Below are 27,908 nucleotides of genomic sequence, written 5' to 3'. Positions count from 1 at the left end.
ATGTTAATAAAAATGCCTCCCAGGGTGTGGCAAAGTTCTGCAGCAAAAGTCTTTTAAACTGTAATGCTGAACAAGCGTAAGGGATTGGTGAATATTTTCAGATATATGGGGCAAAGTTCTAACCTCTCTTTTATAGAATATCCTTTCTCTGCACTGGAGGCAAAGCGGGTAATAATACCATTATTAATTAGTAGGAAGTAAAACCAGAAGATACATCCCTGGGAGACAAGCAGCAGAAGCCCAACCAGCAGTATTAAGAGCAGCACCCGCATACCGGACCTCGATAATTCCCTGGAGTTCACCTCTAACGCCCCTTTTCCCTTGGAGCCGCGCAAGCGTACACTGATTTTTCTCCTCTCTCCCTTATGCCCCCGCCTCCCCGCACCCCCCCCCCCCACGCCCCGCCACGTCCACCCCACCACGCAGGCGCATCTCCTTAAATCCAGTCCCTACACCCCTCCTGTTTCTCTGCATTAAGTTCCCCCTCCTCTTTCTGCACCTCAGCAGGTTCACACTCTTCTCCGTGAGGGTGGCGGCGATAGAGAGGTCACGTGATGAGCATCTTGCTGCCCAACATGGCGGAGTTCGACACCATCTCGGAACTGGAGGAGGAGGAGGAAGAAGAAGCGGCAACGTCGTCGTCGTCGCCGTCGTCGTCGTCGTCGGGATCAGGGCCTGACGATGACGAGGAAGATGAGGAGGAGGAGGAAGAAGAAAACGAAGAGGAGGAGGAGGAAGAAGAGGAGCAGGTGGAGGAAACGCCGCCCCCGCCTCGGGTAGTGAGCGAAGAGCATCTTCGGAGATATGCCCCCGACCCTGTATTGGTGCGGGGCGCCGGCCACATCACTGTGTAAGCGAGAGGGAGCTATGGGGTTTGAAAAGGCTGAGATTTGGCGACAGAGGAATGAAGCGATCGAGGGGCGTGTGGTGTGGGGGAGGGCTGACTGAGGCATACAGTTACAAAAGGACATCTGGTCTAAAGGGAGAAATTGAGGGAGTTAGGTGTAAAGGAAGTGAGGAGAATGCAAATGCGATGGACCAACACCAGGTAAAGAGTGAGTATAGGACAGGGAAGTCCGGGGCTCGGAGCCAAAGGGATTGGAGTAGAGGTGAGTCTTCTTGCTTCTGTGTATGCTGGCGAGAATAGTCTAAACTGCAGGATGTACCAGCGGATTCTTTGCTGTTAAGATTGGTGTCTAGTGGAACCCGGTGACTGCTGTAACAAGTGACGAGACCGAGGCTTGGACTCTTCAAAACAGAAACAGGATATATTTTGTGAATAACGTTATAGCCTATCCACTCACTTACATTTGCATCCATTCTTTTGCTTAATCCTTATGTAAAGGAATACAGTAATCCTTTCTGTGTGTTGATCACTCTGACATATCACACAATTAGATGTTCAGGTTGAGAGGCAGCTATGAAACGTTGAAAGAGCAATAGATTGAGAGTGAGGGCTCTTGTATGTTAGTCCCAGCTTTACTTCTTACTCGCCCTGTGACCTTGGTCAGGTTACTTCCTATTTCTGGGCCTTAATATCTCCATCCATAAAATGAGGGGTTTGGAGTTAGATGGTTTCTAAAGTCTTTTACCTCTGAGATAATTTAATATACCTTCAGGAGATTTTGTATGTGCAAATAGTAAATATGCAAACATTAAATATGTATGGACATCAATCCCCTAGGAGCTGAGAATGATTTTTTGAAAACTTATGCAGAGTTTTTAAAAATTGAAATCTTGAATCATATTTGAGAAACTAAAAGGGGAGAGGGCCCTTTAAATGCAGTGGTTTTCTGGGCTTTGAAGAGTGCTTTCTCATTTTTATGTAATGAAATGGACTGTAAATACTTGGAAGTTTTGAGTATTATATCATGTTCATCATCTTAAATATGCTGTCATTTACTGCATTTAAAAAACAGGACTATTTTTCCTATTAAGTCATGCTGCCTATAATTTTGATAATGGCTCACCTACCACTTTGACTTTCAGTTGAGTTCATATTATCTGAAATAATGTAATATGCACCACCTCCCCCCATCATGTTAGCTTTTAATTTTAACATGTTGAGTATTTTGATTGTGATATACTTTTGTGATCTTTGCATGAAAAGTATTAAGAAAGATTTTGAAATTGTGGAAGAATGTGAGGAGATTTTTAGATCTGCCATTTGGTTAGGCAATTTTAACACAATTTTTCTTGGTTCAAGAATTTTGCAGATAACCTAAAATGTTCAGATGCCAGCTTACTGCACAGTTTTACTTAGATTCCTTTCATCACTATGGAGACAATTTATTACTCAAATCGATTATGATTCTGGCATCAAAGTTTACTTTCATGCAGATTATTTCACATGACTAAACAGAAAAAGACTTTTTATTCTAGTCCATAATTTTATATTCCAACACTCCTTCCCCTCATTATTTTCTAAAATTCAGAAAACAAAGAACAAGCAAGAAAACAGAATTTAAGTTCTCTGAAACTTATTTGTGGTTTCATTTTACTCTTCATACAACCATGCTGAAGTACTTATAAATCTATTTTCAATTAAAAGCAAAGCACTGACACTTGCCATGCTCAGGCCCTTTTGATAAGTGTAATGTCCCTCCTAGCTTAAAAATTATGGAATAAAGAGCATGAAATAGTGGTGCTCTTAGTAACTGTTGGCATTAATTGAAGGCAAAACCTGAAAAGCAGCAAACCAGTACTTGAATTGCTAACCAATGTACATAGTTTGGAAAAGTATTTAGTTGTACATGGTCTGTGACCTAGAAAGAACATTTGATGTTAAATGTCTGAGATTTGGAGGAAAAAAAAAGGGTTGAATGTTTAGGAGAAAGTTTTACTGGATCTGAGAAACTGATCTTTCTATGATAGTAAAATCTTCCTTACAACAGATAAAGTCAAGTCCTTAAGAAATAGTTAATTTAATTTCAAACTGTCTAATATATCAGCCTTTGTTTAATTTTTTTCTGACATAGTATTAGTTGCCCTACCTGAATGAAATATTTCTTATTCTCTCCCACCCTTATTTTTTTCATTCTTTGTGTAGTCGCTTGTTCTTTAGAGGATGTTGTTTCTTTTCAAAGTTTAAAATTTGAGAACCATCACCTCAAATTCAGTATATCTTAAACCTAATATTTTCTCTCCTGACATTGGCTGTGCATTCCAGTTGCCCCATTACTGACTCTGATATTACCATTCCAATCTTCCCGGGTAATACTTCAAGTCCTTGAGTCATTTTTAACTCTTCCTTCTCCTTGAATTGTCCATTGCCAGTCTGTTCCAGAATTATGTCTTCATGCCTTTTAAAAGGTCTATTAGATTATTCACTTTTCTCCATTTCTACTGGCACTTTGCTAGTTGGGGTCACCATCTTCTTGAATTGCAGCCACAGTCTGCTGCCTCTTCCCACTCCAATCCATCTGGATGCTTATGCCAAATTAATTTTCTTAAAACACAGTTTAAAATGTCACTTTCCTGCTGAAAAACCTGCATCGGATCTTAATTAGGTTTGAATTTTGTGCTCTCCTTCTCCACTCTCAGAGGTCAAGGAGTCCCTCCACTTGTTCAGAGCTCACCCCTCCACTGATACCTTCCAAAACCTTCTTTTTCAACCTCCTCCCAGGCAGCCCCCCGCTCTATACTACTACCTCACTTGGCCTCTGTTAGCTCAGCCTATAACTGTATTCAGAATCTCTCTAATTCTTTAAAAATAAAATAGCCTTCTTAGACCTATGTTCCCCATTAGCTACTGTCTAATGTCTTTTCTTTCTCCAGATTTCTTGAGAGTAGCTACATTCACCATATCTATTTCCTCTTCACCCTTCTGTTACCTGGATTTTGTCACCATGACCTCAGACAAACTGGCATCATTAAGATCATCATGACCTTCCTGTTGCTAAATTAATGGGCATCTTCCATTTTCTATCTTTCTGGTCCTCTGTACTGCATATGAGACTTATAATGACTCTCTTTCTCAGAGGCTTTTACTACAGGGGTCACAAATACACAGGCCTTCAGAGGCAAGACAGGTCACAGAAAATGGTGCAGCTTGAGTAATGATGGGCCTTAGTAGAACTGGAAGGTATGTGTTTTGCCTAAAGGGTTTCAAATTCTGTTAAAAAACAAAATAAAACATTTACCAGCCAAACAAATTTGGAATTTCTTGGCTACTTTACTCTCCCTGGTCTCCTTATATTTTTCTGGTTGTTTCTGAACTGTCTCATTCATCGGCTTTTCTTCCTGCTTTGCTCCTTGAATACCAGTGATCTCCAGGGTTTTGTTTTCATCCCACTATTCTCATTCCCTACTCTATCTAGATAGGTGGTCTCATCTTGGTTCCCGTGGTTTCAGTTATCTATTGTCTCCCAAATATGTATTGCTATACCAGACTCTGCTAAGACTCTTATATGGGCTTCCTCACCTAATGACTCACTGACATCTTAAATTCAATGTATTCAAAACAGAACTCATCCTCCCCTCTCCTGCCACATATCCTCACACCCCCATCCCAACCCCTCAAAAAATTCCTTCTATTTCTGAGTTCTCCAAATCAGTTAAATCTGGTGAGTGGTTCATCTTCCCCATTCAGTCTTCTCATATCTAAGAAATCAGTGGGTATAAACAATATATAGCTTAAAATTTTCTTCTTTTCCTCCTTACCACCACTTACTTCCCTGATTCAAGCCCCTTTCACCACTGTACTTATCATCTTGTCTTCACCTTATCACCTCCACATCCATCCCTCAGTCTGCTGCTAAATGGACACCACTTTCCTGTTTAAGACTCCTGTGGTTTTCTCTTCATCTGTAGGATCAAGTCTAAGCTCTAAAACATGGAATATATGACTGGACCCTGCCTATCCATCAGCCTAATATCCTGACATTTCCCTTTACTGCTGTATTTTCTTATTCATAGCATGCTATTTCTTATCTCTCTGCCTCTGCTCAAGCTGGGGCCTTCATCTAGAATTCCACCACCCACCATTCTTACCCCACATGTGGTCACCACTTCCTGTAAGTCTTCTCTGCCCCTGCTAAATGGGAAGCTGAAATGGCAGGATAATCACTGGTTCCCTCTGAATTTTTAGTGCCTACCACAGTGCCTGCCCTGAAGTAGACAGTAAAAGTAAGTTGAATAAATATTAGTTCTTTTAGTAAAACTCAATATGCTCACCATAGTGTGTGCTGTATTGTAGGCCCTCAGCAAGGGGCCTACAATAGTTAGTAGACTCATCCTCTGTTAGTTAGTAGACTCATCCTCTGGAGAGTAGTTATGTTTCTGAGCATCGATACAAAAATACTACTAGATTGGGGAGTTCAGGGTAAGGGTATGGCATGGCCTTACCTCTGAAAGCTTTGTTGAGCAAGACCATCTGTGTCCAAATACCCTGTCTACTTATCTCACCTTTACACATTGGTTTTATTATTTTAATAAGATCAGTCAGTCAGTTGAGCCACTCAGTTGTGTCCAACTCTTTGTAACTCCATGGACTGCAGCACACCAGGCCTCCCTGTCCACCAACTCCTGGAGCTTGCTCAAACTCATGTCCATAGAGTTGGTGATGCCATCCAACCATCTCATCCTCTGTTGGCCCTTTCTCCTCCTGCCCTCAATGTTTCCCAGCATCAGGGGCTTTTCCAATGAGTCAGTTGTTCACATCAGGTGGCCATAGTATTGGAGCTTCAGCTTCAGCATCAGTCCTTCTGATGAATATCCAGGACTGATTCCCTTTAGGATTGACTGATTTGATCTCCTTGTAGTCCAAGAGACTCTCAAGAGTCTTCTCCAACACCACATCTCAAATGCATCAATTCTTTGGCACTTAGTTTTCTTTATGGTTCAACTCTCACATACATACATGACTACTGGAAAAACTATAGCTTTGACTACATGGACCTTTGTCAGCAAAGTAATGTCTCTGCATTTTAATATGCTGTCTAGGTTGGTCATAGCTTTTCTTCCAAGGAGCAAGCATCTTTTAATTTCATGGCTGCAGTCACTGTCTGCAGTGATTTTGGAGCCCCCCAAAATAAAGTTTCTCACTGTTTCCATTGTTTCCCCATCTATTTGCCATGAAGTGATGGGACCAGATTCCATGATCTTAGTTTTCTGAATGTTGAGTTTTAAGTCAGCTTTTTCACTCTCCTCTTTCATTTTCATCAAGAGGCTCTTTAGTTCCTCTTCACTTTCTGCCACAAGGATGGTGTCATCTGCATTTCTGAGGTTATAGATATTTCTTCCAGCAATCTTTATTCCAGCTTGTGCTTCATCCAGCCTGGCATTTCACATGATGTACTCTGCATTTAAGTTAAATAAGCAGGGTAACAATATACAGCCTTGACATATTCCTTTCCCAATTTGTAACTAGTCCATTTTTCCATGTCCGTTTCTAACTGTTGCTTCTTGACATGATACAGATTTCTCAGGAGACAGGTAAGGTGGTCTGGTAGTCCCATCTCTTTAAGAATTTTCTACAGTTTGTTGTGACCCACGTAGTCAAAGGCTTTAGCATAGTCAATGAAGCAGAGGTAGTTGTTTTCCTGGAATTCTCTTGGTTTTTCTATGATCCAACAGATGTTGACAATTTGATCTCTGGTTCCTCTGCCTTTTCTAAATCCAGCTTGAATATCTGGAAGTTCTCAGTTCATGTACTGTTGAAGTCTAACTTGGAGAATTTTGACCATTACTTTGCTAGGGTGTATGATGAGTGCAATTGTGCGGTAGTTTGAACATTCTTTGGCATTGCCTTTCTTTGGGATTGGAATGAAAACTGACCTTTTCCAGTCCTGTGGCCACTGCTGAGTTTTCCAAATTTGCTGGCATATTGAGTGCAGCACTTTCATAGTGTCATCTTTTTAGGATTTGAAATAGCTCAGCTGGAATTCCATCATCTCCACTAGCTTTGTTTGTAGTGATGCTTCCTAAGGCCCACTTGACCACTCACTCCAGGCTGTCTGGTTCTAGGTGAGTGATCACACCATTGTGGTTATCTGGGTCTTTACGATCTTTTTTGTATAGTTCTTCTGTGTATTCTTGCCACATCTTCTTAATATCTTCTGCTGCTTTTAGGTCCATACATTTCTGACCTTTGTTGTGCCCATCTTTGCATGAAATGTTCACTTGGTATCTCTAATTTTCTTGAAGAGATCTCTAGTCTCTAATTAATATTAAATATATTTAACAAGAGTTATTTAATAACTTATCAATGAATTATAATTTTTGAGAAGTCAAATGACCTTACCACAATAATTGTAATTCCAAATCTGAGATGATGATGATCATAAATGGATATTTAATGATCTTTTTCCAAATAAAAATACATACATGGCTAAATTAGCTCCCACAGATTTAAGGTTTTAGAAAACAGAAATAATGAAATGTCTCTTGTAAGTGTTGTTTCAAAAATACTATATATCTGAGTGATGTAGCCTAATATCTATCATTTTTCTTTTTGATATTTTTAGGGTAAATATTTGGATCCAGTGTATTGAAATACAAGAAAAATTTTATCTCATGACATTTTTTTCTTATTTTTATTAAAATATATAATTATTTACCCTCAATAGTAGAGGTATATAGTAGTAGAGATGAGAGTTTACCAATGCTCAGATATATAAAATTCTCATTAAAATTAATCTAAAAAAGCTGAAGTTATTACATATAGAATTGAAAAAAGATAGCCAAATTTGTCAAACAGTGCATTTCTGCAAAAAGTTAAATAGCACTGCAATTGTTGCCTTTTCTGTAAACAGCTGTCTTTGAGAAATGACAGTGAAGCATTGTTAATTTGTATTTGTATAAGCTAAATTTTATAAGATTTTAGGCTTTGAGAATACTGAAGCTATAGTAATTAGTCATTTTACAGAGCAGCAAGACATATTTCCATATGGACGATTAAAGAAATTTAATTTTTCAAAATATCATTTAATTGTATGTTATAGACTTTCTTTTTTCTTGGTGTAGTAAATTCAATGCACATGTGGAGTTCAATGCACATGTAGAATTCAATGCACATGCTTCAGAAACAGTGTTACTACAAGTGCAAAGTTTTCTAGGGAAATGTGTTTTTTTGGCAGACTTTTAATGCATTTTATCTGTTTTCTTAAACAACATAAACATATAAACTTAAATTTGTGCAGGATTTTCAGAGGCTGATATACAGCCATTTTCAAAAGAATTAAAGACAGTGAGAGGTGTAAAGAGGAAGAAAAGTGGAAGAGCAACTTGAAGACCCATCTTTCTTTGCCTCAGTTTCTTTTACTGCAAAGAATTGTCCAAGAAATTAAAATTTGGGACATTGCAGACACTTGACAAATAAAATACAGTCGTTAAGAACCACCAGCTGGGTCAGCTTCAAACACATAATAGGCTCTTTATTTAATGAACCTGATAGAGTGAAAATGAGAGCAGTTCTCAAATGCTTCTGTCTAATGCTGACAAACTCCACATCTTTACTCATGTCTCTCACTGATCACTCACTAATGGGTAGATGAGCTTGTCTAACCTCTGAACTCACAGATCTTATTAACTTAATGGTTTGCTTATGAAACAGAGCTGAGATGTTCATCATTTAGCAGTAGCCATTTCAACATTTTCCTGGTAACTACTAAGTAAAATGTTGTGCCAAGGATTATTTAAGTACTCATTTTAGGTGCTTAATATCTAATGTAAAAGTTAAGGGAAAAAATTGCTGGTAGGCAAGAACACAATTGCTACTGCCTTTTAGCCAAAATTATGAGAATATATTGGGCCTAGTTTGCCTACCTTTATACCTTTTAAAGTAGATAAATGTAGGCCATAATTGAGTATTTTAAGAAGTGAAATGACTTCCGTACCTTCCCTTACCATTTCTGTTTTTTAAATTTTTTTGACCATGCTGCACAGCTTGTGGGGTCTTAGTTCCCCAACCAAGGATTAAACTTGGGCCCTCCTCAGTGAAAGCATGAAGTCCTAACTGCTGGACTGCCTGGAAATTCCCTGCTTTACCATTTCTAACATACTTTTTATGTTTTAGAAAAGACAATCTCTTTTTATATTAGAGAAGAAAATTTGTAATGTGAATTTAGCAAGAATTTTTTGAGAACCTGAGCACTGAGCTAAACAGTGTGAAGAATACAGAGAAAGCAAAGTATAGATCTTGCTTTACAAAGTTAACAGGAAATTTGCCTTTAAGAAACTCATGTGGATCAGCAAAGAATAAAGGAAAATATCTTTAATACTTTTGAACTGTATAGTACAGATTAAAATTGGCTATCAGTGTTCAGAGAAAGAGAAATCCATGAAGACTTGTAGCAGGGGTTGGAACTTGGCTTGAGCTTTAAAGACTGCACTGGATTTAAACCAGGGAGAGGAAGCAAAACCAGGAAGAGGATGCTGAAGCTGAAACTCCAATACTTTGGCCACCTGATGCAAAGAACTGACTCATTTGAAAAGACCCTGATGCTGGGAAAGATTGAAGGTGGACGGAGAAGAGGATGACAGAGGATGAGATGGTTGGATGGCATCACTGATGCAAAGGACATGAGTTTGAGTATGCTCTGGAAGTTGGTGATGGACGGGGAAGCCTGGCAGGCTATAGTCCATGGTCGCAAAGAGTTGGACACGACTGAGAGACTGAACTGAACTGAATGGAGGAAGCAAGAGAAACCTCATAAGCAAAGAAAAGAGCCAAAGTGACAGTGGCAGTGGAAAGAAAGTAAATGTTATGAGAATGATTTCAAAGGAACAAATAACAGTATTTGGGACCACTTGGATATAAGCAAGGTGCAAAAAGTAGGAGATAAAAGGTACAAAAATGATACCAGGATCTAGGTTAAAGAGAGTCAATGCACCATTGAAAGAGATGAAGAATTTGAAAGGAAGGAGCCAGTTTCAAATAAAAGGTAACATTTAATTTTAGATGTGTTCACATGAGGTATAAAGATATCCAAATGGAAATTTTTATTTTTGTTGTTGTTTTAATTTATTGTATTGAAGTATAGTTATCTACAATGTTGTGTTAATTTCTGCTGTACAGTACAGTGATTCATTTACATATGTATGTATTCTTTTTCATATTCTTTTCCACTGTGGTTTATCACAGGATATTGAATATAGTCCCCTGTGCTATATATTAAGATCTTGTTAATCCATTCTATATATGTTAGTTTATGTCTGCTAACCCCAAACTCCTACTCCATCTGTCCCTCACTCCCCTCCCCCTTGGCAACCATAAGTCTGTTCTCTATGTCTGTGTGTCTGCTTCATAAATAAGTTCATTTGTGTCATATTTTAGATTCCACATATAAGTGGTATCATATGGTATTTGTCTTTCTCTTTCTGACTTGTTTCACTTAATAAATAATCTTTAAGTTCATCTATCTTGTTGCAAAAGGCATTATTTCCGAATGGAAATTTTTAGTATGCAATTAGATGTGAGGGTCCAGAGCATGTTGGGAAATATAGAATTAGAGATATAGACTTGATGGTCATCAGAATAGAAGTGATTTTCAAAGCTATTAAAATAGATGAACTGTTATATTTCCTTTAGAAAGAGAAGCAGATGACTAAAAGCTAAATTTTGGGAAAAGATAAGTGTTAGGAGAGAGTGAACAAATGGGAGAGTGTTGAGAAGGGAGTGGTAAACAGCATCACAGACTGCAAAGTCAGAGGGAAAGTTCTGAAAAGAGGGTATTGAATTTAGCAATAAATAAGATGAACTTGTCTTTCTAAATAAATTTGCCAAATAAGGAATTATTTTCAGTAAAATAACAATATCAAAAGACAAACTTCAAAAGATTAAGAAAGGATGGGATATTAAGGAAATGGAAACAGAGGCAAAAAGTTTGTCTGATGATAAATGCAAAGAGAGAATAGCAAAGCTAATTTTTTTTTAATAATAGAAATATTCCATACATTTTGAGGAACACATGTCTATATCCTCTATGTATTTGATATGTGATAAAAGAATAGCAACTGGGAAAAATCTATAATGGCAGCAATCTCTAATAAGGGTAGGAACAAATTATAAACATTGCATCTAAAAGACAAGAGGGAAAAGGACTCCACACTTCCATTGCAGGGGTTATGGGTTTGATCCCCTGTCAAACTAAGATCCAGGTGGCATGGTCATAAATAAATAGATAAATGAAATTGGATTTAAAAAATAAAAGACAAGATATAGGAATAGAAATAGAACTCTACTTTCAAATGTATCATGTTTATTTTCATGAAAACTATATCTGTTTCTTTGTTATGCAATAAGAACTCTGTGGAATAATGAATTGAATTACATCTTTCTTACTAGTGATAAAGCCACTGTTTATCTAAATATTATTTAAATGAAATATTTCTTGCTCTGTTAAATATTTGCTGTTTACTGATCACTTAGTACACAATTGCAAATATGTAAATAATACTAGAATATTAATTTCTCAAACAGCACATGAAATTTGCCATAAAAATTCATGTACAAGAGTACCATTTTATTTTTAAGTTTGGCTGTACTCCTCCACGTAAAGACTTAAAGAAAATGTTATTATGGGGATGTTATTATGAAAATATTATGGTTTCATTACATGTACTGACACCTAGAGAAGTAATGACATTTTTAATGAAGTTTTATGGTCTTTTTGCAATTGCTAATTAATTTTCTCAACTCTTTTCAAAACTAGAATTTTTTGTTTTAAAATGCATTTTAAACATATAAAGTAAAATTTATTTATGCATGGATGTGTACCTTGCTGCTAGCTACTGAGTATAGAGTCTTTGTGTTTAAAACTAGCTTGGGTCCTTGTAAAGGAGCTATTAGCATAAATAATACAAGGAGACTATGATATTCTCACAGAGTTTTAATAGGACATTGGATTCTTAAGATGTCTATAAAGTGACCCTAAGACCAAAATGCCATACATCAGTAGAATCAAACAGTACACAGAGTAGCTCATTGTTCAACAAACTTTTATTAATCACTTAGATTCCATTGTGCTGCTAAGCATAAAGGAAGATAGCAAAGTAAATAAGTCATAGTTTTTGTTCTCCAGGAGCTTAGTATAGGACAGAAAGAACTTAAGGATTAGCATTTGAATTTTGGTTGTTCTTGCTTCCCTGGTGGCTCAGAGGGTCAAGAATCTGCCTGCAATGTGGAAGACCTGGGTTCCATACCTAGGTTGGGAAGATACCCTGGAGGAGGGCATGGCAACCCACTCCAGTATTCTTGCCTGGAGAATCCCCATGAACAGAGGAGCCTGGTGGGCTACAGTTCACAGGGTCTCAAAGAGTTGGACACGACTGAGCGACTAAGCACAAGAGAATACAAAAAAATAGATAAACACAATCTCTTACTATAATGACTTTGGGCAAATCATTTAATTAATTTTTGAAATAAAAATTTTCTGTCAGATTCCTTCTCTGTAAAACAGAGATAACAATACCCTTGTTGCAGGGTTGTAAAGTTTAGAGGTAATATATTTACCTATAACAGTGTCTAACTCATGGTAAATAGATAGTTACTGGTAACTGTTACTATTATTGTCTACCTCACAATGAGTTCTTATTAACTGTTGGATGTTTTTTTCCTTTTGCTTACACTAACATAAATTGTAGTCACTCTGATATATCATCTAACATGCAGGAAATGACTTTTGTTGTTCCTACTGAAATCAACAAGGAGGTGAAGGAAGGCTTATAAAAATCATCTTGACATAGTACAGATTTCAGTGAGTGTACTTGAAGAAAGTCAGAGCTCTTGAGGCTGGTATCTGTTTTCTTAAAATTGGTTGCGTGTACATAAAAGCCATTCATAATGATCAACCTTTGAGTATCTGAATAGCTCTACAGTTCCAAAAGTTACATTAATTTTTATTAGGAAAATTTTTTATATATCCACAGAAGTAGAAAAAAAATGGTACAATCCACTCCCACATACAACCCATCAGTTCTAACAGTTATCAACTAAAATGGGTTTTAACAGAAATATTTCAATCAAAAATTATAATATTTCCAGTTCTATATCAGTGTTTCTGTATTATTTTTTAATCTCAGATCATGGCTCTCATTGGAATCCTACTTTAACTTTGGCTCCTTAAGTTCCTTTTACTTTTAATTTGGATTAATAGCCAAACACTTATTTTCTATAAACATCAAATTATTTTTAGGCATGCTTTTAGTTCACAAAATCAAAGGAAAAATGCATGGCTTTGTAACTTTTTTAAGGAAAAGAGTTAAATACGTTGGGTAGAATGTATTTTGTTCTTTGTTTTTAAGGTTTGGCTTGAGCAACAAGTTTGATACTGAATTTCCCTCAGTTCTAACAGGGAAGGTAAGTGAGAGTTTGCATTGAACTTTTCAATTCTAAAAGCATTGGTTTTTGGCTGAATTAGTGTTATGACAGGTGATTTGATGCACTGTAATGAAGTCTAATAGTAAGAGGCCAGGATAATTTTAGGCTGTATCATTAGTGACTGAAAACTGTCTCCGTGACTAGCCTATGACCAGTTATTTTATTCATTGTCCAATAATGCCAGCTATCATTTACTTATCTATTCAGTTTTTCCAGTTTTGCCTTTTTTTCTCAGCACTGGTAGCTATAATTGTTTTAATTTAGGTCAGTAATTTCCAATGATTTTAGAGTTAACAAAATTATTGTTCAACTTTGTATCACTCTGTGAATTTTAAAGTATCCTGAGATATGATTTGTTATACCAGTACATTTAAAAAAATCAAAATTTTCTGCCTTTTAGACAGTTTGAGTTTCTATAATTAGACTCACTGCAATAAATTGTTACTACCTTTTTGTTTCCTGGTTCCTGTACACTCAGTAGTATCTTCTAGCATTGAGGTTCAATCTTCAGAGACCTTCTAGGATTCAAAAGTGTTTGGAAAATCCTCTTACAACAGTAATGCTAACTTCTAAGCCCAAAGGAAAAGGCTCTTATACAAAAGAGAATATATAAAATGCCTAGTGTATTGTCAGGTACTTATTAGTTTCACAGTGTAAGTTTGTGATTGTTACTGACAATTCTTCATGAGTATATCCTAGTTTCACCCTGATTGTTTTTCCAGTTTTCTCTACTCACCATCTTTCCATTTTAATTGCTTTTGCTACTTTAACCTTGTTCTTCTGAGTAATTGTTTGTTCTCAGACCCACCAATAATTTGTTCTCTCTCCTGATGTATAATATCAAATCATTCCATACAGTAATAAACAAGTAGTGATAGTCCCTGGCTAAGTGAACATTAGAAAATATGTGGCCATTTATCTTTTTAGGTTACAAAGAGCCCTTTGGTTTGAGATTTTGGCCTCATTTTCTAGTATGTTCTACCTTCCTGTCCTGATCATATAGAATAATTCACCAATTTAAGCAGCAGTTCAGATTTAGATTTGTTTTAGATAAATTTTTTTTCCAAAGAAAAATAGCTACGGGGAAAAAATCTCTTGAATAATAATTTGTTTGTAGAAGGATGGCAAATTCAATATTAAAATTAAAGACAATGTGAATAAAGATATCTCCAATGGAAAACTTGTTCTTTATATTTCCCTTATTGCTGTCAAATATATTGTCTGGGCAGTTGCATCCAGTTTTACTATTGGTTTAGTTAGAAAGAGTTTGAATTACAATTCCAAGTAATTCTAAAAACTGAATAATCGAAAAAGTCAGAGAGTAGAGTTTCCAGGTATAAGACTTATCCATCTTTCCATCTTTGAAATTGGCCAGTTTTATGTGCTCAAGGAATCTTCAGAATATTTCTTCATCTTTCCAAGTCTTTTAAAAACTGAAATTCCACCAGCACAAAGAATAGTACAGTTCTTTAAACTAGGGAAGTAGGAATATTGGACTTCCCTGGTGGCTCATCAATAAAGAATCTGCCTGCAATGTGGGAGACCTGGATTCCATCCCTGGGTCTGGAAGATCCCCTGGAGGAGGGCATGGCAACCCACTCTAGTACTCTTGCCTAGCAAATCCCATGGACAGAGGAGCCTGGCAAGCTGAAGTCCATAGGGTCGCACAGAGTCAGACAACTAAGCAGCAGCAGCAAGAATATTAAGCTGGATATGAGCTGTTCTTAAAGACATCCATTCTTCTCAAGTGACCATTTTTTTTTCAGGTGACCATTTTTATAACACATAATGACTGGATATTTATTCTAGTGTACATTATTTAAATGCACAAAATTTCTCATATGTTGAATGAGGCATAAATGATACAGTGATCCTAGTTTAGTGTTTGATGATGGAAAACACTAAAGGAATTCTGAAAGTCTGATTTTGAAAAGTCATGTGGTGGCTTTGTTTTCTCTTTATTTTCTCTTTCATGAGATTATTTTTCTCCAGTAGGCACTATTTCAGGTGTAAAGGTTATTTTGGATTGTCAAAATGCATCTCTGATAACTATGAAGAAGAAGCAGAAAAAATAATTGACATGTTTCAGAAAAAAGCTAAAGAAAAAAAGTTTGAATTCCAGACTGAGCAGCAGTGTAAATATATTTCACAATGAATAAATGCATAGCTAAAATAGAAAATTAAATCTGCATTTTATAAAACCAGTATTCTAGCATGAATGGAATTCTTAAATAGCTTTTATGCCTAAAGTAAGCAAAATTGCAGGGTGAATTCCAAAAATCTCAAAAGCCATTTTGTTAAGCTCTATGGCTTAGTATTAATTTTGTGCTTCTTATGTGTTAGTGCTTTTAATATAAATAAAAAGATAATCTTTTACATTAAATTAAGCAAAGATTGTTTCCATCTTTCACTAAAGATAAGTCCTGTCATGATAGGATGTATGGAACAGATGTATACATACAAATTTTGGTGACCAGAAAATGAAAGAACCACAGAATTTCAGAAAAGAAATAAAAGCTTCCAGCCCTCAGCTTGAAACAGTTAAATGGTGTTACAAGGAAATTAGTGTGCAGTGTTGGGAATTGTAAACCATAAAATTACTATTGTGATCCAGTATGACAAGTGATTGATGGGGTTGTGTTCCCCATGACTGAAGGAGGCAAATCAGTCCTGCTGGGTTTTGCTTAGATTTTCTTCTGTTTGCAAAGTCTCTTGCATCCTGTTATAAAATATTATGACCCTTTCCCCGACTTTCATGATGTGACTTTCTTTTTTCTAAGAAAGTCAAGAGGAATTAAATGTTTCTTTACAACCTGCCATTCAGCTACAAAGTAAAAGGCTTCCATCTAACCTTCATTACTAGTGATACTCAAATTATATGGAACTAAATGAGTAAAATGTTATTAACTCTGATTCCACACAGTTAACTAAACATTTCTTTCACATTGTTTAAAATTGGGAGTTAACCAATTCTCATTTCCTATGCCTTTATTTCTGTTTTATGACTTTTACTGTTATTCAAATACAGATTTTTTTTTCAAAGACAATTCTGGCTTCCTTTTAAAGTCGAAATGCAGATTTTAATTTATTGTGTGAAATTCTAGTAAAAGTTTTATTTTCAGTATGTTTCTGTTATGACTTCAAAAAATTTGAATTGTCATTTTTAGAAACTTGAATGTTTTAATTTGTCCATAGTGAAAGAGTACAAGCTATGAATATTATGTATTAAATGTGGAAAATATTGGTGGGGAAGAAGAAAACTTGTCACATTTTAGAAATGGTTTTATTAATTCACTTCCAGAAGCATGTAATGAAAGATAAATCTTATAACAAATTTTACATACCTTGGCATGCAATTTATTTCATTCACAGTGTTTTAAACAAAAATCAAGTTTTACTTTTTGGATTGATTCTTTTCTGGCTGTTAGCCTCATTCTTTACTTTTTTTCTTCTGTGCTTACACAATTTTAAATAAAAGTTATATATAGACATTTTACTTTTTAAACAAAATTTAAATTCTAATTATAGGTACTTAAATTTGTAAATAGACAGATTTAATATGAGTATATCAAAATTTGCCATATTTTAAAAATGTATTAGTGTTTCTAGATACACAGTTTAAAGAAAATTGATAATGTTATATTACAGATTAGAGCTAAATATATAAATACATTTTCCTTTAACTTCCATTTGGTTGCTCACAGGTTCACTAGGAAAAAAGAAGCTGAATATCACTGTTTAAGAGGTAAATGAAGATAGCAACTTAGTACCTAGATTTTAAAAAAGAACATTTTTTTTCTCTAAAGAATTGAAAACCATTAAATTTGCATTCAAAATGTAGCAGATTATCCTTTTGTGTAGAATAGAATGTGTAGGAAACCTGTGGAGTTTAACGCTGTTAAGTTATCTGATTCAAACCTTCAGTTGGTACTCCATGCAAAAAAAAAGTCTTGCTTTTTTTCTCCAAATCTAATTAGAGATATGATTCACTGACTTCCTTTTTCAAAGCATTCTAGTCAGGAGGTTCTTTCTAAGGTATAACTTTCATTCCCCATGAGGTATATAATAGAAAAATTATTTTTCTCATTTTACAGATGGGAGACTAAAGCTCACAAAAATTAAATGAACTTACCTAGAATTTTTTATAACTAATAAGAAACTAGAATCTAGATCTTGATTTATTGTCTTAATGTGCTTAGCTTGTTGGTGTTTTCTGTTTCCAGTTGTCAGCCATAGTTCCCTGAATTTATTTTCATATTTACTCTAGAAATTTAGTTATTTATTTGGAATTCTTTTTACTTGGTGATTGTCTTTAGGTCATATTGGAGAATGAAATAAATTTATTTTCCTGTTGTAAATACAATTTTGAGCCTTACAATTTCACAACTTGTTAACATATTAGGAAAAAAGAAAAATTTACAGGTTAAGCAAGTAACATTATTAGGTAGCATGAACAATTCTAATAAAGCTAATATAATTACTTAATGTTTTAATCATGATGGTACTGAATTCTGTGGTCGTGTATCTTTCTAACGTCCATTAATCAATATGTATTATAATACTGAGTCTAAGACTTGTCTATTAAAAGACAAAAATGTAATAATTTGATTTCTGTAGAACAGTTTTTACTTAGAAGAGTTGTGGAGCTCTATATTTTTGATGCCAAACATGCTAATGGGTTTTTTATTTTACAGCAACTTATTTTTTCTAACAATTTCGTAATTTTTGCCTGCATAGGCAGATGGTGGAATTTTTTCTTATAGATTTTACAGTGTGACAGTTTTCTAAATGAAAGGGAATCATTTTTGTGATCTAGAAATGTGATTTCACTGAAAGCAGAGTATTTTTAGTATACCTTTGAATTGTATAACCTTCAAGCAGAATTTTGGGTATAAATCTAATTATGCTTGTCATTATCGTGCCTTTGAACTGACTTTGTCGTTGTTTACAGAGAACCATAAGCATCCACTTCCAGGAATGGAGGTAGTAATTAAAAATATTAAATTTGTATATTTAAGGATCTCTCAGCTTCTAAAAATTTACAGCAGTTTTGAATCCCTTTTATGCTAATACTGAGTGTTTTTTTAATGTGATCATTTCTCACTCTTTTGTTAATGTACCTTTTGCCTACAAACAATGGCAAGTGTTTAAGTTGTTATGTTGCAAATTTACCAGGGAGAAAAGATTTGAGAGTTGCCTTTTTAAAAGTAATCCAGGAATATTGCCGAGGTCTAAATTTAATTCTATTTCCTCTAGTAGTATTTAGGTTTTATTGTTATATTATGCTTCTAGTCTTATTCAACCTTTAGTCAGAGTGACTGGAGACTATAAATAATATTGCCTTAATAATGAGAATAACTGGTAAGAAAACTGTGTTACGGTATCCTTTACTACGAATTTTACTGTTGTCATTTTATTATTGGTAATTTTAGAAGATTGTTTTCAAACATCAGAATAAGTTCTGTAAACATGAAATTATATTGTTTTGCTTTCTAATGTCATCCAAGAGCATGTAATACCTATTTATAGGGAAAGATAGGAAATAAATATGTGTAATTCCTTAAAGTGTTTGTAATAAGACAAACATTTTATTTAGGTTTAGAGATAAATAGTAGAAAGCTGCCCTCAAAGTGTTAAAGATTGTGCCCTTGTTGTAGGTGGCCCCAGAAGAATTTAAGACCAGCATTGGCCGTGTGAATGCATGTTTGAAAAAGGCTCTCCCAGTCAATGTGAAATGGTTGCTCTGTGGTTGTCTCTGCTGCTGTTGCACATTGGGTTGCAGCCTGTGGCCTGTTATTTGTCTCAACAAAAGAGTGAGTAATCATTTTATTGTGTAATAATAATGAGCTAACATTTATTGAACACTTGCTGTGTGCCAAGTACTTTACAGGGTTTAATTCTCCTAGCAATGCTGTCCTCATTCTAGATATAAAGAAACTCAGGGCCAGTGATATTAAGCCATTTGTCCAACCTTTATCAACATTTTATTACTTAATATGGGTTCCAGTCATTATTTTAAATTAGTACAAAGTAAGTGGAGTACTTGCCAGAGAAGGCAATGGCAACCCACTCCAGTACTCTCACCTGGAAAATCCCATGGACAGAGAAACCTGGTAGGCTGCAGTCCATGGGGTCGCTAGGAGCCAGACACGACTGAGCGACTTCACTTTGACTTTTCACTTTCATGCATTGGAGAAGGAAATGGCAACCCACTCCAGTGTTCTTGCCTGAAGAATCCCAGGGACGGCGGAGCCTGGTGGGCTGCCGTCTATGGGGTCGCACAGAGTCAGACACGACTGAAGCGACTTAGCAGCAGCAGCAGCAAGTAGAGTACTTAAGTAAATGTAACTTGGGTACTTATTCTTTTTACAAAACCTGAAGTTATGATTTAAAGTTATTTCCAAGTCACAAGTGTATGGGAGAGTTTTTTCTTGATCTGAAGAAGTGAAAGTAATCTACAAAATTGGTGGGGGAAAACTTGGTTAGTTTTGAACATGTTGAAACAACATTCTGGCATGACATTACTCGTTGTGTCATAGATTTAAGACTACTGTCTTAATCTCATTTTCTTTAAAATTTTATTTTGATCTTCAGAATGATATTTTCCCCACTGGGAAGATATCTTTAAACTTTTTAATTCAAGTCAATGAGGAAAATTAATTCATTTACCTCCAATTCTTTTCCCTGTACAACATTGATGATTCACTTAAACTTCTAAATGACCCTCAATGTTGTACATACTAACTTGTTAACACACTAGACAATGAAGCACCAAGCATGTTCTAGTAACTTTGTACAAGACACTGTCCTTTCTGGAGCCTCAACTTCTTCACCTATAAAATCCAGATAGTATTACTTACTTTAAGGTGGTTGTGATGATGAAGAGATTTAAGGTACCTCACTGCTTTTTTTGTCTACATGGAGAAATAAAAAATAAAATGCAACAATTTAAGAGTGGCTCTAGCCTTTCTAATGAGGAATCTAGCTTCATGAAAGTTATGTCTGTGTTTATCCACAAAATAAAATGGAAATAATATGATTAATCTGCCCTGTGTCAAAGGTCATTGCTGTATAAATGAATGATTATAAAATGTTTCCAAGAAAGAACTATGTAAACAGTCTGCCTTGTGAACTTTTTTTTGCCAGTATACATCATGGTCATTTTTCTAGCAAATTAGTTGAAAGAAAAGAAATACAAACCAGAATGCTCTGAGCTGCTCCTAGTCTCTCTTGGCTCTGATAAGATTCTATGGCTACATGATACATGAAATGAAGGTTTTCACTTAACCATTCTTATATTTACCACAGTGATATTACATCAATTTTCAGGCCGAAGCATACTACCATCCTTAAATTTGAAATTACTTTTAACATTTACCTTTGTTTCTGCTATAATATTTGCTAAATTGAGAGGAATGTTCAGAGGGAAGGGACTTACAACATGAACCAATAATGTTGTTTTCCTTATGATTTCCAATTTAATTCCATTGTTATTAGAAAAGATACTTTGTATGATTTTAATCTTTTTAAATTTATTGAGGCTTATCTAGTGGCATAACATATAGCCTATCCTGGAGAATACTCCATGTACACTCAAGAAGAAAATTGTATTGTTGTGGGGTGGAAGGATCTATATATGCCTGTTAGATCTAGTTGTTTCACAGTGTTGTTCAAGTCCTGCCTTTCATTTTTGATCTTCTGCATACTTGTTCTATCCATTATTGAAAGTGGGGTATTGAAGTCCTAGCTACTATTGTAGAATTGTCTGTTTCTCCCTTCAGTTCTGTCAGTTTTTGCTTCATGTATTTTGCAGATCTGTTGATAGTTGTATATATGTTTATAATTATCATTTCCTCTTGAAAGATTTTATTTTCATCACTATATATTGTTATGGAATTTTGTTCCCTCAAAAGTTGTATGTTGGAGCCCTCCCCTTTAATCTGATGGTATTTAGAGGTGGTTGGTATTTTGACCCTTGGAAGGTAATTAGATTTAGATAAAGTCATGAACATGGGGTCCTCATGGTGTATTAATGCTATTATAAGAAAAGATCAGAGAGCTGTTCTTTCTCTACTGTGTGAGGATACAGCAAAAAGGAAGTTGTCCATAAGCTAGGAAGAGTGCTCCCATAAGAACTCAACCAACCATGCTGATACTCTTATCTAAGACTTCCCATACTTTAGAGCTATTGTTTAACCCACCTAGAATATGGTCTTTTGTCATAGTAGCCTGAGTATATTAAGACATATACTGAGCATCTTTTTCTCTTGTAACTTTCCTTTAGTTGAAATCTATTTTGCCCAGTACTATCTACCCCAGCCCTTTTTTTTTTTTTTTTCTTGGTTACTATTTACAGTGGAAAGTCTTTATCTGTCCTCTCACTTTCAACCTACTTGTGTCTTGAATCTAAACTGAGTTTCCTATAGACTCATGGATCATATTTTTATATCCATGCTGCAGATCTCTCCCTTTTAATTGAGAGTTTAATCTATTTGCATTTAGAGTCATTAACATAATGTATTAGTTTGCCAGGGCTGCCTTAATAAAGTACCACAGACTAGGTGGTTTAAACAACAGAAATGCATTTTCTCACAGTTCCAGAGGCTCTAAGTCTGAAGTCAAGATTTTTGGAAAGCTGATGCTTTTTTTTTTTTCCTTCCTGAATCTTCTCTCCTTGGCTTATAGATGGATGTTTTTCTCCCTAGGTCTTCATGTGCCTTCACCTGGTTCCCTCTATACATGTCTGTGTCCAAATCTCTTTTTATAAGGACACTAGTCATATTGCAATTGTGCGGTAGTTTGAGCATTCTTTGGGATTCCCTTTCTTTGGGGTTAGAATGAAAACTGACCTTTTCCAGTCCTGTGGCCACTGCTGAGTTTTCCAAATTTGCTGACATATTGAGTTCAGCACTCACTCAACCCCCAATTTTCCCTGTTATTAACATCTTGCTCTATTGAAGTACAATTGTTAAAACTGATGAGCCAGTATTGACACATTATTATTACTAACTGAAGTCCATAGTTTATGTAAGAGTTCACTCTTGATGTTGTACATTCCATGGGTTTTGACGATGTATAATGATATGTACCCATCATGTATACCAATATACTTTGGTATGTTAATCTTGTATCCTGCATCCTTTCTATAATTGCATATTAATTCAAGGAGTTTTGTTGATTTTTCAGGTTTTCTACATAGACAATCATGTCATCTATGAAGTAAGATAATTTTTATTTCTTCTTTCTCAATATGTATACCTTTTTTCTTATCTTATTGCATTACCTAGGGCTTCTAGAATGATATTGAAGAGCAGTGGTAAGAAGGAATATCCTTGCCTTGTTCCTGATCTTAGTAGGAAAGCTTTGAGTTTCTTACCATCAAGTATGATATTAACTGTAGGTTTTTTGGTAAGGTGTTCTTTATCAACTTGAAGAAGTTCCTCTCTTCCTAGTTTGCCAAGAATTTTCATCATAAATGAGTGTTGTATTTTGTCAAATATTTTTTCTGCCTCTGTTGATGTGATTATGTGATTTTTCTTTTTTAATCTGTTGATAGGATGGCTTACATATTAATTGATCTTTGAATGATGAATGAGATTTGCATATGTGAGATAAACCCACTTATTGTAGTGTATATTGTTGTATTTCTTTGCTAATGTTTTGTACAGGTTTTTGCATCTATGTTCATGAGAAATATTGGGTCTGCAGTTTTCTTTTCATATAATACCTTTGTCTAGTTCTGTAATACTGGCCTCGTAGAATGAATTAGGAAATATTCTCTCTGCTTCTGTTTTATAGAAGAGATTGTAGAGTGCCACGTCCAGCACAACAGGTGAGAAAGTCCTGAAACGGGGTTGAGCACGTAATGAAAAGATAGACACATATAATTTGGCAAGCAGGGAGTCAGGGGGCCCTCCTGCTCTCCATGTCAGGAAGACAAAATGGTTCCTTTCAGCCTGCACTTTTATTGGCAGAAGTCACATGAGCTCATTAGGGAATAGCTATACTGGAGAGTTTGATTAGCATAGGCTCTGCTGTTGATCAGGAATATCTTGTTTTGTTTCCATGGAGATGGATGCAGGGGTAGGCACTGAAGTGGAGCAGAGAGCAGGTCTCACCCCAAGAATGTCTGTTCAGCATGCTTACTAGGACAAATCACAAGGGTGCAGTTTGCCACACCCTCAAGTCTGGTCTCTGCTCTGCCAGGCTGCAACAGTAGAGCACTGGTATTTCTTCCTTAAATGTTTGAACCCCTCTGGGCATGATGTTCTCTATTTGGGGAGGTTATTAATTATTGACTCGGTTTCTTTAATAGACATAAGCCTATCAAGATTTTCTATTTCTCCTTACATGGGCTTTAGTAGACAGTGTCTTTCACATAATCAGCCCTTTTCATCTAGCTTCTCAGACTCATAGGCATAGATATGTTAATAATGTTCCTATATTTTCCTTCTAATGTCCATGGAGTGATAACCTGTATTTTGTTTCTGAAACTTTGTAACATTTTTGTCTCCTTTCTTTTTTTTGTAGTTAACCTGCCTAGACACATATTAATTTTACTCCTTTTTCAAAGAGCCAGTTATTTATTTGTTGACTTTTCTCTATTGAAATCCTATTATTAGTTTCATTGATTTTTACTCTAATTTTTGTTTCTTTTCTTCTTACTTTAGTTTGCTATTTTTTCCCCTAAGGTGCAAGCATATAGGGTTGATTCAAGGTATTTCTTCTTTCCTAATATATACATTCAGTGCTACTGCTTTTACTGCATCCCACAGATTTTGATAAGTTTTATTTTCACTTATATTTAGTTCAAAATATTTTAAAATTTCTCTTGAGATTTCTTCTTAGCCATGTGTTACTTAGAAGTGTGCTGTTTAATCTCCAAGTGTTTGTGGATTTTCCACTATCTTTCTATTGTGATCTGAGAGCATATATTGTATGATTTCTGTTCTTTTGAAATCTCTAAAGATGTGTTTTATGACCCACAATGTGGTCTGTCTTGGTATAAGTTCCACCTCAGCTTGAGAATAATCTATATCACTTGCTGTTGTTAGATGAAGTAGTCTGTAGATGTCAAATATATCCAGTTCACCTCTGTCCTTACCAACTTTATGCCTACTTGATCTGTTTCTGATAGAGGGCTATTGAAGTTGCCAGCTATAATAGGGGACTCCTCTGTTTCTCCTTGCAGTTCTATCAGTGTTTTGCCTCACGTAGTTTAATGGTCTTTTGTTAGGTATCACTTCAGTCACTCAGTCATGTCTGACTCTTTACGACCCCATAGACTGCAGCAACCAGGACTCCCTGTCCATCACCAACTCCCAGAGTTTACTCAAACTCATGCCCTTTGAGTCAGTGATGTCATCTGACCATCTCATCTTCTGTCGTCCCCTTCTCCTCCTGCCTTCAATCTTTCCCAGCATCAGGGTCTTTTCAAATGAGTCAGTACTTCACATCAGGTGGCCAAAGTATTGGAGTTTCAGCTTCAACATCAGTCCTTCCAATGAATATTCAGGACTGATTTCCTTTAGGATGGGCTGGTTGGATCTCCTTGCAGTCCAAGGGACTCTCAAGAGTGTTCACCAACACCACAGTTCAAAAGCATCAATTCTTTGGCGCTCAGCTTTCTCTATAGTCCAACTCTCACATCCATACATGACTACTGGAAAAACCATAGCCTTGAATAGACGGCAAAATAATGTCTCTACTTTATAATATGCTGTCTAGGTTGATCATAACTTTTCTTCCAAGGAGTAAGCGTCTTTTAACTTCGTGGCTGCAGTCACCATCTGCAGTGATTTTGGAGCCCCAAAAAATAAAGTCTGCCACTGTTTCCACTGTTTCCCCATCTATTTGCCATGAAGTGATGGGACCAGATGCCATGATTTTAGTTTTCTGAATGTTGAGCTTTAAGCCAACTTTTTCACCCTTCTCTTTCATTTTCATCAAGAGACTCTTTAGTTCTTCTTCACTTTCTGCCATAAGGGTGATGTCATCTGCATATCTGAGGTTATTGATATTTCTCCTGGCAATCTTGATTCCAGCTTGTACTTCATCCAGCCCAGCGTTTCTCATGATGTACTCTGCATATAAGTTAAATAAACAGGGTGACAATATACAGCCTTGACGTACTCCTTTTCCTATTTGGAACCAGTCTGTTGTTCCATGTCCAGTTCTAACTGTTGCTACCTGACCTGCGTACTGATTTCTCAAGAGGCAGGTCAGGTGGTCTGATATACCCATCTCTTCCAGAATTTCCCACAGCTTATTGTGATCCACATAGTCAAAGGCTTTGGCATAGTCAATAAAGCAGAAATAGATGTTTTTCTGGAACGCTCTTGCTTTTTCAGTGATCCAGCAGATATTGGCAATTTGATCTCTGGTTCCTCTGCCTTTTCTAAATCCAGCTTAAACATCTGGAATTTCATGGTTCACATACTGTTGAAGGCTGGCTTGGAGAATTTTGAGCATTACTTTACTAGAGTTTGAGATGAGTGCAGTTGTGTGGTAGTTTCAGCATTCTTTGACATTGCCTTTCTTTGGGCTTGGAATGAAAAGTGACCTTTTCCAGTCCTGTGGCCACTGCTGAGTTTTCTAAATTTGATGGCATATTGAGTGCAGCACTTTACCAGAATCATCTTTTAGGATTTGAAATAGCTCAACTGGAATTCCATTACCTCCACTAGCTTTGTTCATAATGATGCTTCCTAAGGCCCACTTGACTTCACATTTCAGGATGTCTGGCTCTAGGTGAGTGATCACAGGGTCATGAAGATCTTTTTTGTATAGTTCTTCTGTGTATTCTTGCCACCTCTTCTTAATATCTTCTGCTTCTGTTAGGTCTATACCATTTCTGTTCTTTATCGAGCCCATCTTTGCATGAAATGTTCCCTTGGAATGTCTAATTTTCTTGAAGAGATCTCTAGTCTTCCCCATTCTGTTGCTTTCCTCTATTTCTTTGCATTGATCACTGAGGAAGGCTCTCTTATCTCTCCTTGCTATTCTGTGGAACTCTGCATTCAGATGGGAATATCTTTCATTTTCTCCTTTGCCTTTCACTTCTCTTCTTTTCACAGCTATTTGTAAGGCTTCTGCTGACAGCCATTTTACTTTTTTGTATTTCTTTTTCCTGGGGATGGTCTTGATCCCTGTCTCTGTACAATGTCATGAACCTCTGTCCATAGTTCGTCAGCCACTCTGTCTATCAGACCTAGTCCCTTAAATCTATTTCTCGCTTCCACTGTATAATCATTAGGGATTTGATTTAGGTCATACCTGAATGGTCTAGTGGTTTTCCCTACTTTCCTTACTTTCACTTAAGTGTGAATTTGGCAATAAGGAATTCATGATCTGAGCCACAGTCATCGTCCGGTCTTGTTTTTGCTGAGTGTGTAGAGCTTCTCCATCTTTGGCTGCAAAGAATATAAACAATCTGATTTCGGTGTTGGCCATCTGGTGATGTCCATGCATAGAGTCTTCTCTTGTATTGTTGGAAGAGGGTGTTTGCTATGACCAGTGCGTTCTCTTGACAGAACTCTATTAGCCTTTGCCCTGCTTCGTTCTGTACTCCAAAGCCAAATTTGCATGTTTCTCCAGGTGTTTCTTGACTTCCTACTTTTGCATTCCAGTCCCCTATAATGAAAAGGACATCTTTTTGGGGTGTTAGCTCTAGAAGGTCCTTCAGCTTCTTCAGTGTTATTGGTCGGGGCATAGGCTTGGATTACCATGATATTGAATGGTTTGCCTTGGAAACGAACAGAGAACTCTGTTGTTTTTGAGATTGCGTCCAAGTACTGCATTTTAGGCTCTTTTGTTGACTATGATGGCTACTCCATTTCTTCTAAGGGCCTCTTGCCCACAGTAGTAGATATAATGGTCATCTGAGTTAAATTCAGTTAAGAATTGTTATGTCTTAGAAAGTTGACCCTTTATCATTTTGTAATATTTCTATGTCTGAATATTTTCCTTACTCTGAAGTCTGCTTTGTTTACTGAAGTGACTCTAGCTTTCCTTTGATTAGTATTGCTATGGTATATCTTTCTCCATCTTTTTACTTATAGTCTCTGTATGTCTTCATATTTAAAGTGGTTGTCTTGTAAACAGCACTTAGTTGTTTTATTTCTTTATCCCTTCTGACAGTCTCTTTTTTTGAATGGATATATTTAGACTTTGGTTATTTAAAGTGATTATTGTTATAATTTGACTAATATTTACCATGTTTGTTACTGTTTTCTATTCATTACCCTTGTTCTTTGTTTATATTTTTGTCTTTCGGTCTTTTTGCCTTCTGTTTAAATATTTTTGTATGACAGTATTATTCATCTTCCCTTACTATATCAGTAATCCTACTTTTTAATCTTTTTAGTGGTTGCTCACTAAAGAGAGTTTGCAATATATATACATATAAAACCAATCCAGGTCTCCTTTCAAATAACACAGTACCACTTCCTAGGTAAAACAATTATCTTATACAGAATAATTCCCAGTTCTTCCCTCCTATCCCTTATAACATTGTTGTCGTTCACTTTACTTATCCATAAGCTATAATCATGGAATACATTATTGTTATTAACAAACTGCTATTAGA

The 27,908-nt window shown here is 36.0% G+C and overlaps 1 protein-coding gene across 2 annotated transcripts in view; it reads left to right on the top strand.

Annotated features, from left to right (window-relative positions):
• Positions 1-462: 462 nt before the first annotated feature.
• CHIC1 (cysteine rich hydrophobic domain 1) overlaps positions 463-27,908 on the top strand; it is a 42,410-nt gene continuing 14,964 nt past the window's right edge. The window contains exons 1-3 of one of the 2 annotated variants that reach the window (XM_061136089.1): positions 463-850; positions 13,246-13,300; positions 18,979-19,134. In XM_061136089.1, the coding sequence (XP_060992072.1) occupies positions 555-850; positions 13,246-13,300; positions 18,979-19,134 (507 nt within the window). In that variant the 5' untranslated portion in view covers positions 463-554. The remainder of the gene's footprint in view (positions 851-13,245; positions 13,301-18,978; positions 19,135-27,908) is intronic. The other variant, XM_061136088.1, reaches the window with a different exon arrangement.

This window comes from Dama dama, chromosome X, assembly GCF_033118175.1.
Source record: "Dama dama isolate Ldn47 chromosome X, ASM3311817v1, whole genome shotgun sequence".
NCBI lineage: Eukaryota > Metazoa > Chordata > Mammalia > Artiodactyla > Cervidae > Dama > Dama dama.
The sequence above is the reverse complement of the archived record's forward strand: the minus strand, read 5'-3'. Positions and strand labels throughout refer to the sequence as shown.